The following is a 13,361-nucleotide window of genomic DNA, read 5'->3' as shown; positions in this document are numbered from 1 at the left end:
AAAATGCCTGGAAGTTGTAAAGAAAGACCACGTTGCAGCTCAGCAAATCTCGATGGGAAACAACCATCTAATCTCTGCTCATGACACTGCCTGAGCCCTAGTGGAATGAGCACTAACCTGACTAGACAATGGCTGCTAAGCATCCATATACGCGGCCGTGATAGCCCACTGGATTAAGAAGGTTATCGTAGCCCACGATGCCTGCTCACCCTGTTTTCTCCTGCCGTGAAGTATAAACAGCCAGTCCGTCTTCCTGAGAGGTTTAGAAACCTCCAATACCTCATGATATGCCGCTTGACACCCAAGATCCGTAACAGGTGATATTCATCCACATTTCTCTCCCTGACCAGAGTCAGCAATGAATTGATTGATTTTCTCTTGAATCAGAGACCACTTTTGGCCAAAAAGAAGAACAGTTTGCATCTGGACTGCCCCTAGAGTCACTTGCAGAACGGCTCCCAGCAAGACAGAGCTCACAGCTCGGAAACTCTATGTGCAGAGCACCATCCTCTAGTAAGTAACTTCACGAAGACCACGAAGTGGTCAAAAGGTGGGACCTGCCAGAAATCCAGAACAAGACTCCACAATGGTACAGGCAACAACAAGGAAGGATGAAGAAGTTTCACCCCTTTCAAGAACTGAGCCATAACTGGATGGGCCGACAAGGATTCATGTGATCTTTCAAACAAGTAAGAGCCGTCACCTGTATCTTCAAGGAATTAAGGGCCAAGTCCTTAAATACCCATCCTGTAAAAATCTAAACTGAGCGTGATTTTAACCAAAGGAGGATGAACCCCTCGTTCATCACACCAAGCCTCAAACACTCACCAAACACAAACATAGGCTAAGAAAGTGAATAACTTCCATGTTCGAAGCAAGGTGGAAATCACAGAAGCGGAATACCCATACTTCAGCAACTGAGCCCTTTCAAGGACCACACTGTAAGAGAAAAATCAAGTCCAATCTTCGAGAAGAGTAGGCCCCTGACGTAGCAGATCCCTGTGCACAGGTAATTGAAGAGGAGATTCCTCCTCAGATATGCACACCACAGACTCCTGGGCCAATCTGGTGCCATCAGAAGTACTAATCCCCATGTGTCTTGAACCTCCGAATCATTCTGTCCAACATGTGCCACGGTGAAAAGATATATATAGAAGTTTGCCTTCCAGCCACTCCTGCATGAGGGTATCGATGCCTGAACATTTCAGATCCCTCCTGCAACTGAAGAAGCAAGGAACCTTTGCATTGTGTGATGTTGCCAGCAAGCTTAGAAATGGCAGGTCCCAGTGGCCCACCATGAGCTGGAATGCTTCATTGTTCAATTCCCTCTCTCCTGGATCCAGACTCTGCCTGCTGAGAAAGTCAGCTCTTACATTGTCTTTTCCTGCAATGTGTGAGGCTGAGTTCTGCTAAAGATGTACTTCCACTCATTCTATGAGTTGGGCTATTTCCTGAAACACTGGCTGGCTCTTCACTCCTCCCTAGGAATTTATGCAAGCCAGTGTCGCCACATTGTCCAACATCATTCTGACCACTCAACTCTGCAAGCGGTCAACGAATCACAGGCATGCCAATCGATCAGCATGGACTTCTAGCTGATTGATGCTCCAGAGCCCCTGTACTGTCAATTCCTGATGGTGAGCACCCCAACGTTGGAAGCTTGCTTAGTAGTCAGTATGGTGTTCGTAGGGGTGCCCTTCATTAGATGATCCGCTTGCAACCACCACTGCAGTTGGATGCTGATCTTCACTGGTAACTGAACTTGTATAGAGTAATCCTGAGACTATGGACTCCTATGTGCCCTTGCCCATGGAATCACCTCTCGGGTGGCTGCCATCAACTCGCACACCTGTAGATAAGACCACACTGCCGGGCGTATTGTTTCTGTCAATAGTCGTATCTGCACCATCAGTTCTTAATGCAGACCCCTGGCAAGAACACAGTCTTGCTTCATGTCGAAAATGAGCACAGAGATACTACAGTGTCTGGGATGGCTGCAGACTGCTTTTGGCCAAGTTCCCCACCCAACCTATTTCCTGTAGCAAGGAGATTACCTTGCGTGAGTCCTGAAAACTCTCTTTCAGGGCTCTTGGCCCAAATTAGCCAATTGTCGAAGTACGGGTGGCTCAGAAGGCCATCTTTTCTCAACACTGTCGCTACCACCACCACCACAACCACAACGACCTTACAGAGAAGGTTCTGGGCACGGTGTCCAAACCAAAGAGTAGTGCTCAAATACTGATAATGTCGCTCAAAAACAGCAAAATGCAGAAAACCGTTGATGCTCCAGTCAGATGGGAATATGCAGATATGCCTCTGATAATCCAAAGACTTAAACTCTTCCGACTGTTCTACCACTAACAGCAAGCATAAGGATTCCATGAGGGAACGAGTCACTTGCAAATGCCGGTTGACTCCCTTGAAATCCAGGATGGGGCGAAAAGAATCCCCCTTCTTGGGTACAAAGAAATCGTTGGAATATCGGCCTGTATTATCTTGTGATATAGGCACTGGGATCATAGCCCACAGGCTGAGGAGCCTTGATAACATACACTCTCACTGTCTGTTTCTTCTGCAGAGAGACACCATAAAAACTTCCCAAGAAACACTGAGAAACTCCAGAACATAGCCATCTCTTATCACCTCTAGAATCCACTGGTCTGACGTGATCTCGATCCACCTCTGATAGAAAAGTAGAGGCAGGCAACTCCCTATCTCCTGTGCCCGGGAGTGGGTTGGCTCACCCTCATTACAGGTCATGGGAGGGGCACCACCACTTGAGCCAGCGCCCTGTCTGAGCTGCCTGGGACTAAGGACTGACCTACTCTACGAGAAGTTGTTCCTCTGAAGGGTTGAAAATGTTTGAAAACCCCTAGCACGATATTTTACATCGAACTAGCACGGCACCTGCTTTTAATTCTCTGGTAACAGAGGAACCTAGGACTCGCTCCACTTATTGGCCTGCCTTTTTTTTTTTTTAATCTCACTCCCAAACCAGAGTGTTCCTTTAAAAGGCCATTTCTTAAGATTAGACTTTTGGAATTGTCTCAGTACCAATTCATCAGCCATAGCTGATGCTCAACCCTGCTTAGCTTCCGAGATCAGACAAGTTTGAGTGCATCCAGGGTGATGAGGCCTTAGGGCACTGCCCTGAAATTCAAATCAGACTCTTCGACTTCTTGAGAGAGCAAGCAAGAGCGATCTACCAGGGAGCAGCAAGAGGCCATCTGCAATTCATTGCCACTGCCTCAAGGCCTGCTTAAAGATATCCTCAATTCTCCTATCCTTCGCCTCCTTCAAGCTGCTCCTCCTTCCACAGTGATAGTTGTTTGCTTGTTGATGGCACACACCAGTGCATTCTCTTTCAGAAAGTGCAACTGCTCACTCTGCTGGATCCAGGCATACAGCACTACCAAAGCTTGTCCCCCTTTAAAATTAGCTTCCAGGGCACCCCATTCAAGATCAATCAATTCTTGATTAGCATCCATAATGCTTTATGTAAGGAATCTAAATGGGATTCCTGCTTGGCTTCAGCACCCGGCATCCTTGCATCATCAATGCCTGGGTGATCTGAGCCGGCAACTCATCCCTATGGAAGAAACACAACATTGTTCTATATGGCTCCAACCCCGGTGGAATTTCTCATCCTCCAAGGAGTAAAGGTTACCATTGTCATCATCCATTTCACCCGAGTCCCTATCAGCGTGACCCGCAGTAAGTGTAGACACACTCAGACGCTTATGTACAGCACCATGCATGCAAGGATCTGCAGCTTGCTATCCTGAACTCTTAGGCATACCACAGCAGCGACTGAGCAAAACCTGCGAGCAGGGCTTAGCCAAAAGGCTGCTCAACCCTCCAAGTGGTTTTGCGGCAGACTTGCACATAGAAAAGCATACAAATACTGCCATGGTCCATACCAAAACCAGCTTTGTGGAATCTCCTCCCATTTGAGTTGTGTATACAAGATAATTTGAAAATGACAGGTACCAGCGCACCCCGGGATACTGTATAGGCGCTGAATATACTGCCTATACAGTAAAAGGGGTTTCGCTTCATGGACGCGCGTTGAGCACGGGTTGGACGCGGCATGCATTTGCATGCAATTTGAATAGAGTATCGAGCGGTATGTGAAGAGAACTGTGCGTGCGGGGAACGAGGGTGCGCCCGGCACTGCCGCACTCTTTTTACCGCGGCCTTAGAGTATCGACCTGCAAAGTGGATAAATCTCAAATGGGCAGACTGAATGGGCCATTTTGATATTTATCCTCCATCATTTACCATGTCACTAAGTTCCATTTTCTCATGTAATCTCTTTCTAGGAGCCTAAGGTGTATTTAAGACTTATGAAAGATAACATCCCCAATCACTTTTCTGTTTTTTCTTTTACATTGGCTACCATGATACTCCATTCTACTTCCTCACTATAAAAACGGCCAAATTTATTTTACAAATATGTTTTTCAGAATTTAACATCTGTTACACTATCCCTGTGTCAAGTTTTCAATTCTTTCAAGTCAGCAGTACATGAATTCACCTATTAGTTCTACTGCACTGATTAGACATACTGTAGATCAGTGGTTCTCAATCTTTCATGAGTACTATACCCTTTTCAAAAGTCTGAAATATTTTGTGTATCCCGTGGTTTGCAAAAATTCAAAATGTATAGCAAATACTATACTTTTGCTTTTTTCCCTTTGGTCTCCTCTTTGCCTTCATCTTGTCCGTCATAGCTTTTCACCCCCCAAGTTCTCCTTTCCATTTTCTCATTTCTTCTATGAATGTTTCCTTTCTTCAACTATCTCTCGTCTCTCTCAGATCTTTCTTTAATTTATCTCCATCTTTCTTCTCCAATTTTCTCTCTGCTTTACCTCTCTCCCTCCCACTTTCTATTGATCACCTTTCCACTTCTATCTCTCTTCCTTTATGGACCCCTTCATCTCTTCTTTGCTGGCTCTCAGCTTTCCATCTCCCTCTCCCTTGCTCTGAACTTCCCAGCCCTCCATCTCCCTACCTGTAGTTTTCCCCCCACACCCACCAGAGCTCAATCTTCCTCTTCGATTTTCTCTACACCTCTCAGGCCTCCATTTCCCTTTCTCCCTACCTCTTCCCCCATACCTCGCAGCCTTCCTTTGCCCTTTCTCCCAATTAATCTTTCATATCCTTAGATTAATCCCCCTCACCCTAATTAGCATGCCACATCCTCTCTTCGCTCTCTCCATCTCCCAGGCCCCACTTCACTCTTTGCTCTTCATCTCCCTAGCCTTGACCTCTCTCCCATAGCAAATGTGTAGCAGCAACAACCAACCACCACAAATATATGAGTAACTACCAGTAAAAGCTCATCTAAGGAAAGGAAAATTCTGCAAAGTGTAGGAAGTGCATAATTGAGATGTGTGGTAATAGAGCATGCACGCTGAGCTCAGGTTTACTGTATGGTAGCAGAGGGAGGACTGGAAACTTCAGAGAGAAAGAGAGAGGCAGAGCTGGAGAGTACAGCTAGAGAGGGGTGGAGCTCAACTTTCATGTGGTAGTAAGACAGTGGACTGGATAGTACAGTGAGAAGGGGTGGAGCTGGAGAGTAAAGGGAAACATTGAGATGGGCAGAGCTGAAGAGTACAGGGAGGGAAGGGGCAGTGCTCGATTTGCACAACCGTGATGCAGGTGCAGGGTAACTTTCCTTGTATTATCATTAGATAGATGGGACTTGGGAGAAATAATTGGTTGAAGATGAAAGCAGAGGCATGATGCACCATGGAGGACAGTGAAAGTGTTGTGTTTTCTTTCTGTCTCCATGATTGCTTCTTCTTCCTGCTACCCCTATGGAAACTTCATGTTCAATAAGAACAGGAAAAACAATGCTTTCACTGTCCCCCACAATATCTGTTAAGGCTGCTTTATTTCTGCAGCCAGCTGCCTTTCTTGCTCCTCTTGTGCTAGGGATGGCAGCCCCTAAGCCAGGGGTCGGGAACCCATGGCTCGCGAGCCAGATATGGCTCTTTTGAGGGCTGCATCTGGCTCGCAGACAGTCGCCACACTTTCCCGCTGACCCAGCTGCTCCCCGGTCCTCCTCCGCCCGGGCTTAAAATGCTGTCAGCCCGGGCGGAACGCAGCAGGACAGCTGGAGTCAGCGGCACCGGCGTGCTCTCTTCTCCCCCCCCCGGCCCGGAAGAGGAGAGTATCGGGTGCGTGCGCGGCAAGAATAGGCCAGCTAGTGCGCTCGGCATCGGCCCGAAGAAAAGAAGAGCCGCGCTGCAGTCTTCTTTTCTTCGGGCCGATGCCGAGCGCACTAGCGTGGCCTATTCTTGCCGCGCACGCACCCGATACTCTCCACTTCATCTTCCGGGCCGCGGGGGTGTGTGTGTGTGTGTGTGTGTGTGTGTGTGGAGTCAGCGGCACCGGCGTGCTCTCTTCTTCCCCCCCCCGGCCCGTGTGTGTGTGAGAGAGATTGCATGTATGTGAATGATTGAGAGCCTGTACATATGAAAGAGAGTATGTCTGTGATTGAGAGCCTGCCTGTGAGAGAGAGAGAGAGAGAGAGAGCATGAATGTAAGTTTACCATTGGGAACCTGTATGTGTAAGTTTGTGATTGAAAACCTGTTTGTGTGAAAGAGTATGTGTGTATGATTGAGATCCTTTGTGTGTGAGAGAAATCATGTGTATGTATGATTAAGAGCCTGTGTGTATAAGTAAGAGAGAGATCATGTGTGTCTGTGTGTGATTGAGAGCTGGTTTATGTGATTGAGAGCCTGTGTTTAAATGAGAGAGAGAGACCATGTGTGTCTGTGTGTGATTGAGAGCCTGTGTGTAAATGAAAGAAAGAGAGGGCATGTTTGTAAGCATGTGAATGAGAGTCTGTGTGTGAGAGAAAAAGACAGCATGTATTTATGTGATTGAAAGCCTGTGTGTGTGTGTGTAAGCGTGAAAAGATAGACAGCATGTGTGTAAATGTGTAATTAAGAGCCTATATAAGTGAGAGAGAAAAAACATGTGTATATGTGAGTACTGAGAGCATGTGTGTATAGGTGTGTCATTGAGAGCCAGTGTGAGAGAGAGCGCTGGTATGTGACAGAGAGGAGAAAGTTCCAAGCAAACCACCCCGCCTCCTGCTAATTCAGAACAATCTCAGGACACCTGGATATCAAACGTTCCCAGGTACGCAGAGCAAAAAAATTTTTGTATCCTTATTATTTTTCATTACTGGGTCTTTGTGTCTGCTATTTTGAAATATTTTGTTGGTATCTGGAAATGTTTTATATGCGTTTTTAATTATTGGATATTCCACTCATCAGCTGTTTCGAAATATGTTCTTTTTGTTAGTACAGTTTTACTGCTGATGATTTTATATTTCTTGATTTGTTTTATAAGGATGGGTGATGTTTCTTTTTTCCTTTGTTACACTGCATACAGAGACTCTGGCTTGTTGCAGTTTCCAATTCAGTTTTTTCTGCATGCTTCTTGTTATGCGTTTTGGTCTCTTTATTCTATGTTAGGTGAGGGACAGCACGTGATACAGGTGAGGTTTTCTGCTGGCGTGTAGTTTCTGTGTAGGGCTCTATAGCAGCCTGACTTGGTCCGTTTTCCTAATAGGAGATGTATTGGTGTCTTAAGGCCTGGTGTAATATTTTCAGAGACTTATTGTACTTTAAAAGTGTGATCTTACATAAAATGCACACATTTACTTGTATTTAGTTTTAAACATATTGTATGGCTCTCATGGAATTACATTTTAAAATATGTGGCGTTTATGGCTCTCTCAGCCAAAAAGGTTCCTGACCCCTGCCCTACGCCATTCTCTTGTGTGGCAGCATGTCTCCATTTCACTTCTCTAGAGCAGAACATGGCAGCTGACAGGCAGGCCATGATTTCCCACTTGAAGTTATTGATTTGTGCAGCAGGGGCAAATGGTTGCTTTTCACAGTCTGAGCTCCTACCTCGGGGCAATTTCTTCAAATAGGTTTGTTTTATGCATACCTTGACAGGAATGAACCTCATTCGAAAGCCAAGGGTGTGTTGGGAATGATTGGATACACACAAATGTACTGCTAATTCCTTTCTTAGCACTTGCATTATGCCAAAGTGAGCCTCCTTTGACCACTTCTGTGTGGTGGTGGTCTGGTTGTGTACCTTCTGACAAGTTTTCCAAGCAACCCTGGCTGGGAATCACTACTGTAAGTGTTCTAAAGTATAAAATCAAACTCCTCACTATGCAAATGAGAAACCAATTTGAAAAACCTAATCATGTCTCTTTCTCTAACATTAATGATGAAAGGCTGTATGGTTCTTTATATGGCTCCTCATCTACTTCGCCACACACCATTACTGACATCTTTTATCTACACAGAAATTAAAGCTGCTACTGGTTCATCATCCTTCCAAGTTAAATGTATCACATTGTGCCGATTAAGGGAACTGATAGCCTTGTCCAAGGATGGCTTAGCCAATAAACTGAAACCAAACCCCTGTCAAAAATCTAGCACCAAATCATAACAGAGCCTGGTCATTAAAGCTTGCCAGCCGCCTATTTTATTGTGTGTTTTGAAAGCAGATTACCCTATTTCAGACACGCGGCTACTGGCTTGTAGCTTCCGGTCTTGGCAGCATTTCCCTGGCTGTCAGGATCCTGCATGGTTGCCGTTTCCACGAAGCTCCAGCGGTCTCTCCCCTTCGCCACCATTGCCTACGTAGCACATCCTGCATCCGGGACGAGTTAATACGATTCCAGCTACTTCAACGCTTATCATCAGCGGTTCGGAATGACGCTGAGCGGTTCACCCAGATCCAGTCCTTACAGCAATGTACAACACCTCTCCCACCACCCTCGGGCTCTCTCCTGCTCCTCCGGCCGCCCCCCAAACATGTCACCTCTCGACCCCAGGAATGCCTGACCGAGCTACATCCCCTCCCCTGTCCCAAGTGCAGCGATGCCCCCTCCGAAGAGAAGCTCACCAAGGGTAGAGAGAGGCGCCACTTCGAGGACTCCGCCACGATGGGCTCCAGCGATCCCAGGAGGAACAGCAAGACGAGAACGGAGGACAGCACCGAAGAGCAAAGAACCACCATGGTGAGAGCCGCAACCACTCGTCACAACCTCCACTGCTACCTGATGCATACCATGCCCTGCCCCTTCCGCTCTGATGTTCAGCCTCGTCCTGCTGCTAGGCAACAGGATCCAGCCTCTTCCTGGTTCTAAACCGAAACGCCGCGCGTCATCGCAGGCCCCGCCCCTTCTGATTCAGGCAGGGAACCACTCACGAGCCATTTCGTTTTGTAGCGCTGCGCTTCTCGCTTCTTGCGGTCCGTGAGCTTTTTGTTGCCTTTTGTTCATGAGCATCGCGCAGGGAAGTTCTTTTGAACACCAATGTATAGTAACTGACTCACTATAAATAAAATGTGATAGTTGTGCAGGATAACATAGTGGAACTTTTAATTTGGCGTGGATTTGGTAGGGGGAGTTGTAGTGTTTAAGAATGTAGTAGTGAGGTTATGGACTGAACTAAGCACATTTATTAACGTGTGAGGCTTATGGTCAATGCTGTTGCTTTCCTGCTGCCTGTGAGTGGGGCCTGAACTTTGATTCCTGGTAGATTGCTGATAATCAGGGCCGGTGCTAGTTTGTTTGTTTTTTTTTGCTGCCCTGTGCAAACAATTACTGTGCTGCTCCCCTCCTCCACCCCTGTTCATTCATTCTCGGTCTCGGGCGCACCAAAAAAAAAAAAGCCAGCTTCCTTCATTGATACAAACTTTAAAAACTGACACCCCCCCCCCTCCCCCCCACCAATGGCTAAATGCAAGTGTATTAGGTGCCCAGGTGAACCTTATAGCCTTGCATAATGCCCCCCACCCCATTCCACACATACAGTTAAGAGTTATGCATTTATATTTTACATGAATAATATCAAAGTACAGTATTCTGAGGTAAAAATATCACATATTTGCATGCACAGCTGTGATGCCAACCAGAAATCCCTGCAAAAAAGGCACTTGGATTCCATATGGTATTAGGCCTGTTGTGATGTGTGTTGGGTGTATGCTTGACACTGAAAGCCCAAATATGCTAATAAACTTCCTATTAGGAAAATGCCTCACCGCAGTCACACATGCAGTACATAAACAGACTCTCACCAAATACAGAACTGAGCAACCATAAAGTAGAAATATAAACACGCAGACAAAAACTGAACTAGAAACCACAAGAAGCCAGACTCTATGCAGTGCAAAAATGAAAAAATAGAACCATCACCATTCATCAAACATCAAACAAAATCAAGAAATAAAATAAATACATAATCATAATACTAAAAACATACTAATAATATTTCAAAATAAGCCAATGACTATAAGATCATATAATTAAAAACTCATATACAATGTCCCAAACACCAATAACATATTTCAAAACAGCAGACAGAGCAAATAACATCTGAAAAATAAAACTAAAAAGGATTTAAAAAATTCATGCTCTCTACCTGGGACTTTTTTATTTCCAGTCACCCTGGAATTGTTGTGGAGTGGTAGGAGAGGGATGCCCAAACTTTTTCCTCTTATACACACATGCACATACAAGCTCAGACAAACCTGCGGGTTTCTCCAGCACTTCTTTGGTTGGGATTTACCAGCAGCCTCAGGCCCTCATCTTCATTTTAGTTGCTAGCAGGTTGGAATCCATTTATACCCCCCATTTTCTCTCTCTCTATCTCATACACACATACCTATCCCAGGCAGCCTCCCATTCACACACATACACACCCATCCCAGCCAGCCTCCCATTCACACACACACACACACACATTCCAGACAGCTTCCCATTCACACACACACACCCATCCCAGGCAGCTTCCCATTCAACATACACACACACCTCCATCACAGGCAGCTTCCCATTCATACACACACACACCCCCATCACAGGCAGCTTCCCATTCATACACACACACCCATCACAGGGAGCCTCCCATTCACACACACACCCATCACAGGCAGCCTCCTATTCACACACACACACATTCCAGACAGCTTCCCATTCACACACAAGCCCATCCCAGGCAGCTTCCCATTCATACACACACACACCCCCATCACAGGCAGGTTCCCATTCATACACATACACACCCATCCCAGCCAGCCTCCCATTCACACACACACACACACACACACACACACATTCCAGACAGCTTCCCATTCACACACACACCCATCCCAGGCAGCTTCCCATTCAACATACACACACACCTCCATCACAGGCAGCTTCCCATTCATATACACACACACACACCCCCATCACAGGCAGCTTCCCATTCATACACACACACCCATCACAGGGAGCCTCCCATTCACACACACACCCATTACAGGCAGCCTCCTATTCACACACACACACATTCCAGACAGCTTCCCATTCACACACAAGCCCATCCCAGGCAGCTTCCCATTCATACACACACACACCCCCATCACAGGCAGCTTCCCATTCATACACACACACCCATCACAGAGAGCCTCCCATTCACACACACACACACCCATCACAGGCAGCCTCCCATTCATTCTCACACACAAACATTCATTCCTCCTTCACTGCTGCTGCTGCTGCCTGCCTGTACCTTTTACATTGTGGAGAGCAGCCCTTCTGCAGCTCCTCTTCTTGTGCAGGTACCACGGTAATTCATCATTTGCGTGCTAGCACTTCCTGTATTCTTATCTCGCGAGAATACAAGAAGTTGTAGCACTGCAAGTGTTCAATATTGTGGAGCCAGCGCCAGAGGAGGAAATGAAGAAGGGCTTCCTCTGCTGTAACCTCCTCTTCTGCCTCCAGTGGGATTGGGTCCACTGGCGGCACCACAAATCTCCTTCCACCGCCAGTGGGATCGGGTCCACTGGCGGCACCACAAATCTCCTTCCACAGCCAGTGGGATCAGGTCCACCGGCAGCACCACAGACTTCCTTCCGCCGCCGGTGGTATTGGGTCCAGTGGCAGCAGCACGGGCTTCTCCCTGCTCCTGATGCCGCCCCACCAGGTGTGCTGCCCTGAGCAATTGTACAGTTTACACACCCAATGGCGCCGGGCCTGCTGATAATATCCCAAAACGTGGAGTGGACTACAAATGGAACTGAACTAGTAGGAAGCCCAAACAAATCCTATTCAGGATTACTGGGATATGTTGCACCAGGACAGGCGTTAATTTCTGAAAGTAAAATTTGCGGCTTCGCTGCACATTTTACTTTCTGTATCGCATGGGAATGATTAATAGGCCCATCAACATGCATTTACATGTTGTGAGCGCTATTAGTTTCGGGGGGGGGGGGGGGGGGGGTTGGCCGCGTGTTTTCCAAGCGCTTTTACCTCTTACTGTATAAGGGGTAAAAATAGCACATCAAAAATGCGTGGCCAAACAGGGGCTAACAGTGCGCTCAGCCTGAGCGCACTTTACTGCATCAGCCCGCCAGTGGTGAGAGTCTATCTGTATTCTGTATGTGTTGCCGAGGTGAAGTATACTGCTAGTATGTAGTTTTGTGTAGGGATTGATAACAGCCTGCTTTGTTTTGTTTTCCCACTAGTTGGTGAATGTATTGGTGTTAGGGCCTGGTCAGTCTCCACAGTGTATTTTGTATGTTTCTTTATTACACTGCCATCCTGTGTCATCTTGTAATATTGCTAAGTTAGGATTTTCTGCAGGGTATGATCCTTTATCCTGATTGGTTATTGTTAGCTGCTATTTGAAAGTTTTTAAACTCTCTAATTGGACCTGCTTCTGTTTCTGTTCTTCTCTCTCTCTCTCTGTTCTTCTCTCCTTTCTATTGGTCCCTTAGCCCAAGGAAGCATGCGCTAATTTTGCTTGGAGGGATTTTCACTTGGAAAAAGGCTCTTGGCAAGCTAACAACTCATTCTGAATCCTTTATCCACAAACTCCTGAGGAAGGCATCGGTTTTTGTCTTTTACCACACATTCATCCACAGCTTCTATTACAGCAGCAATTTGCTTCACATAAACTGAATTGGGATTTCTAGATAAAACTTAACAGTCTCAAGAGTTTGTGCTGTTTAGGGATGTGAATCGTCTTAAATCGTTATAGAACACAATACAATAGAAATTCTAACGATTTATCGTTAAAAATCGTTAAATCGTGTTAAATCGTGTTAGTGGCTTTAACAAGATATTGTGTATTTGAATACATTTTTATACTTCATTAAGTAAAAAATGTAAAACCTCTTATCCAGACTGAAAAATAGCTATTTCATTTGCTCAATTTATAGTGAATTAACCTTTAATTCTGTTCTTTCATTTGGATGAACACGGCAGCCAAATTACTTTATCTAATGAGTTATTAAAAGGTTTGTGTGACACTGATAAATTTAAAAT

At 46.0% G+C, this 13,361-nt stretch overlaps 1 protein-coding gene across 2 annotated transcripts in view; it reads right to left on the bottom strand.

The window, feature by feature from the left end:
- Positions 1-9,148, bottom strand: part of TMEM87A (transmembrane protein 87A) — a 130,797-nt gene extending 121,649 nt beyond the window's left edge. For both annotated transcript variants that reach the window (XM_029598632.1, XM_029598633.1), the window contains exon 1: positions 8,951-9,148. In XM_029598632.1, the coding sequence (XP_029454492.1) occupies positions 8,951-9,064 (114 nt within the window). In that variant the 5' untranslated portion in view covers positions 9,065-9,148. The remainder of the gene's footprint in view (positions 1-8,950) is intronic.
- Between the last annotated feature and the right edge of the window lie 4,213 nt (positions 9,149-13,361).

This window comes from Rhinatrema bivittatum, chromosome 4 (assembly GCF_901001135.1).
Source record: "Rhinatrema bivittatum chromosome 4, aRhiBiv1.1, whole genome shotgun sequence".
Taxonomy (NCBI): Eukaryota; Metazoa; Chordata; class Amphibia; order Gymnophiona; family Rhinatrematidae; genus Rhinatrema; species Rhinatrema bivittatum.
This window is presented reverse-complemented; position numbering and strand designations above follow the sequence as displayed.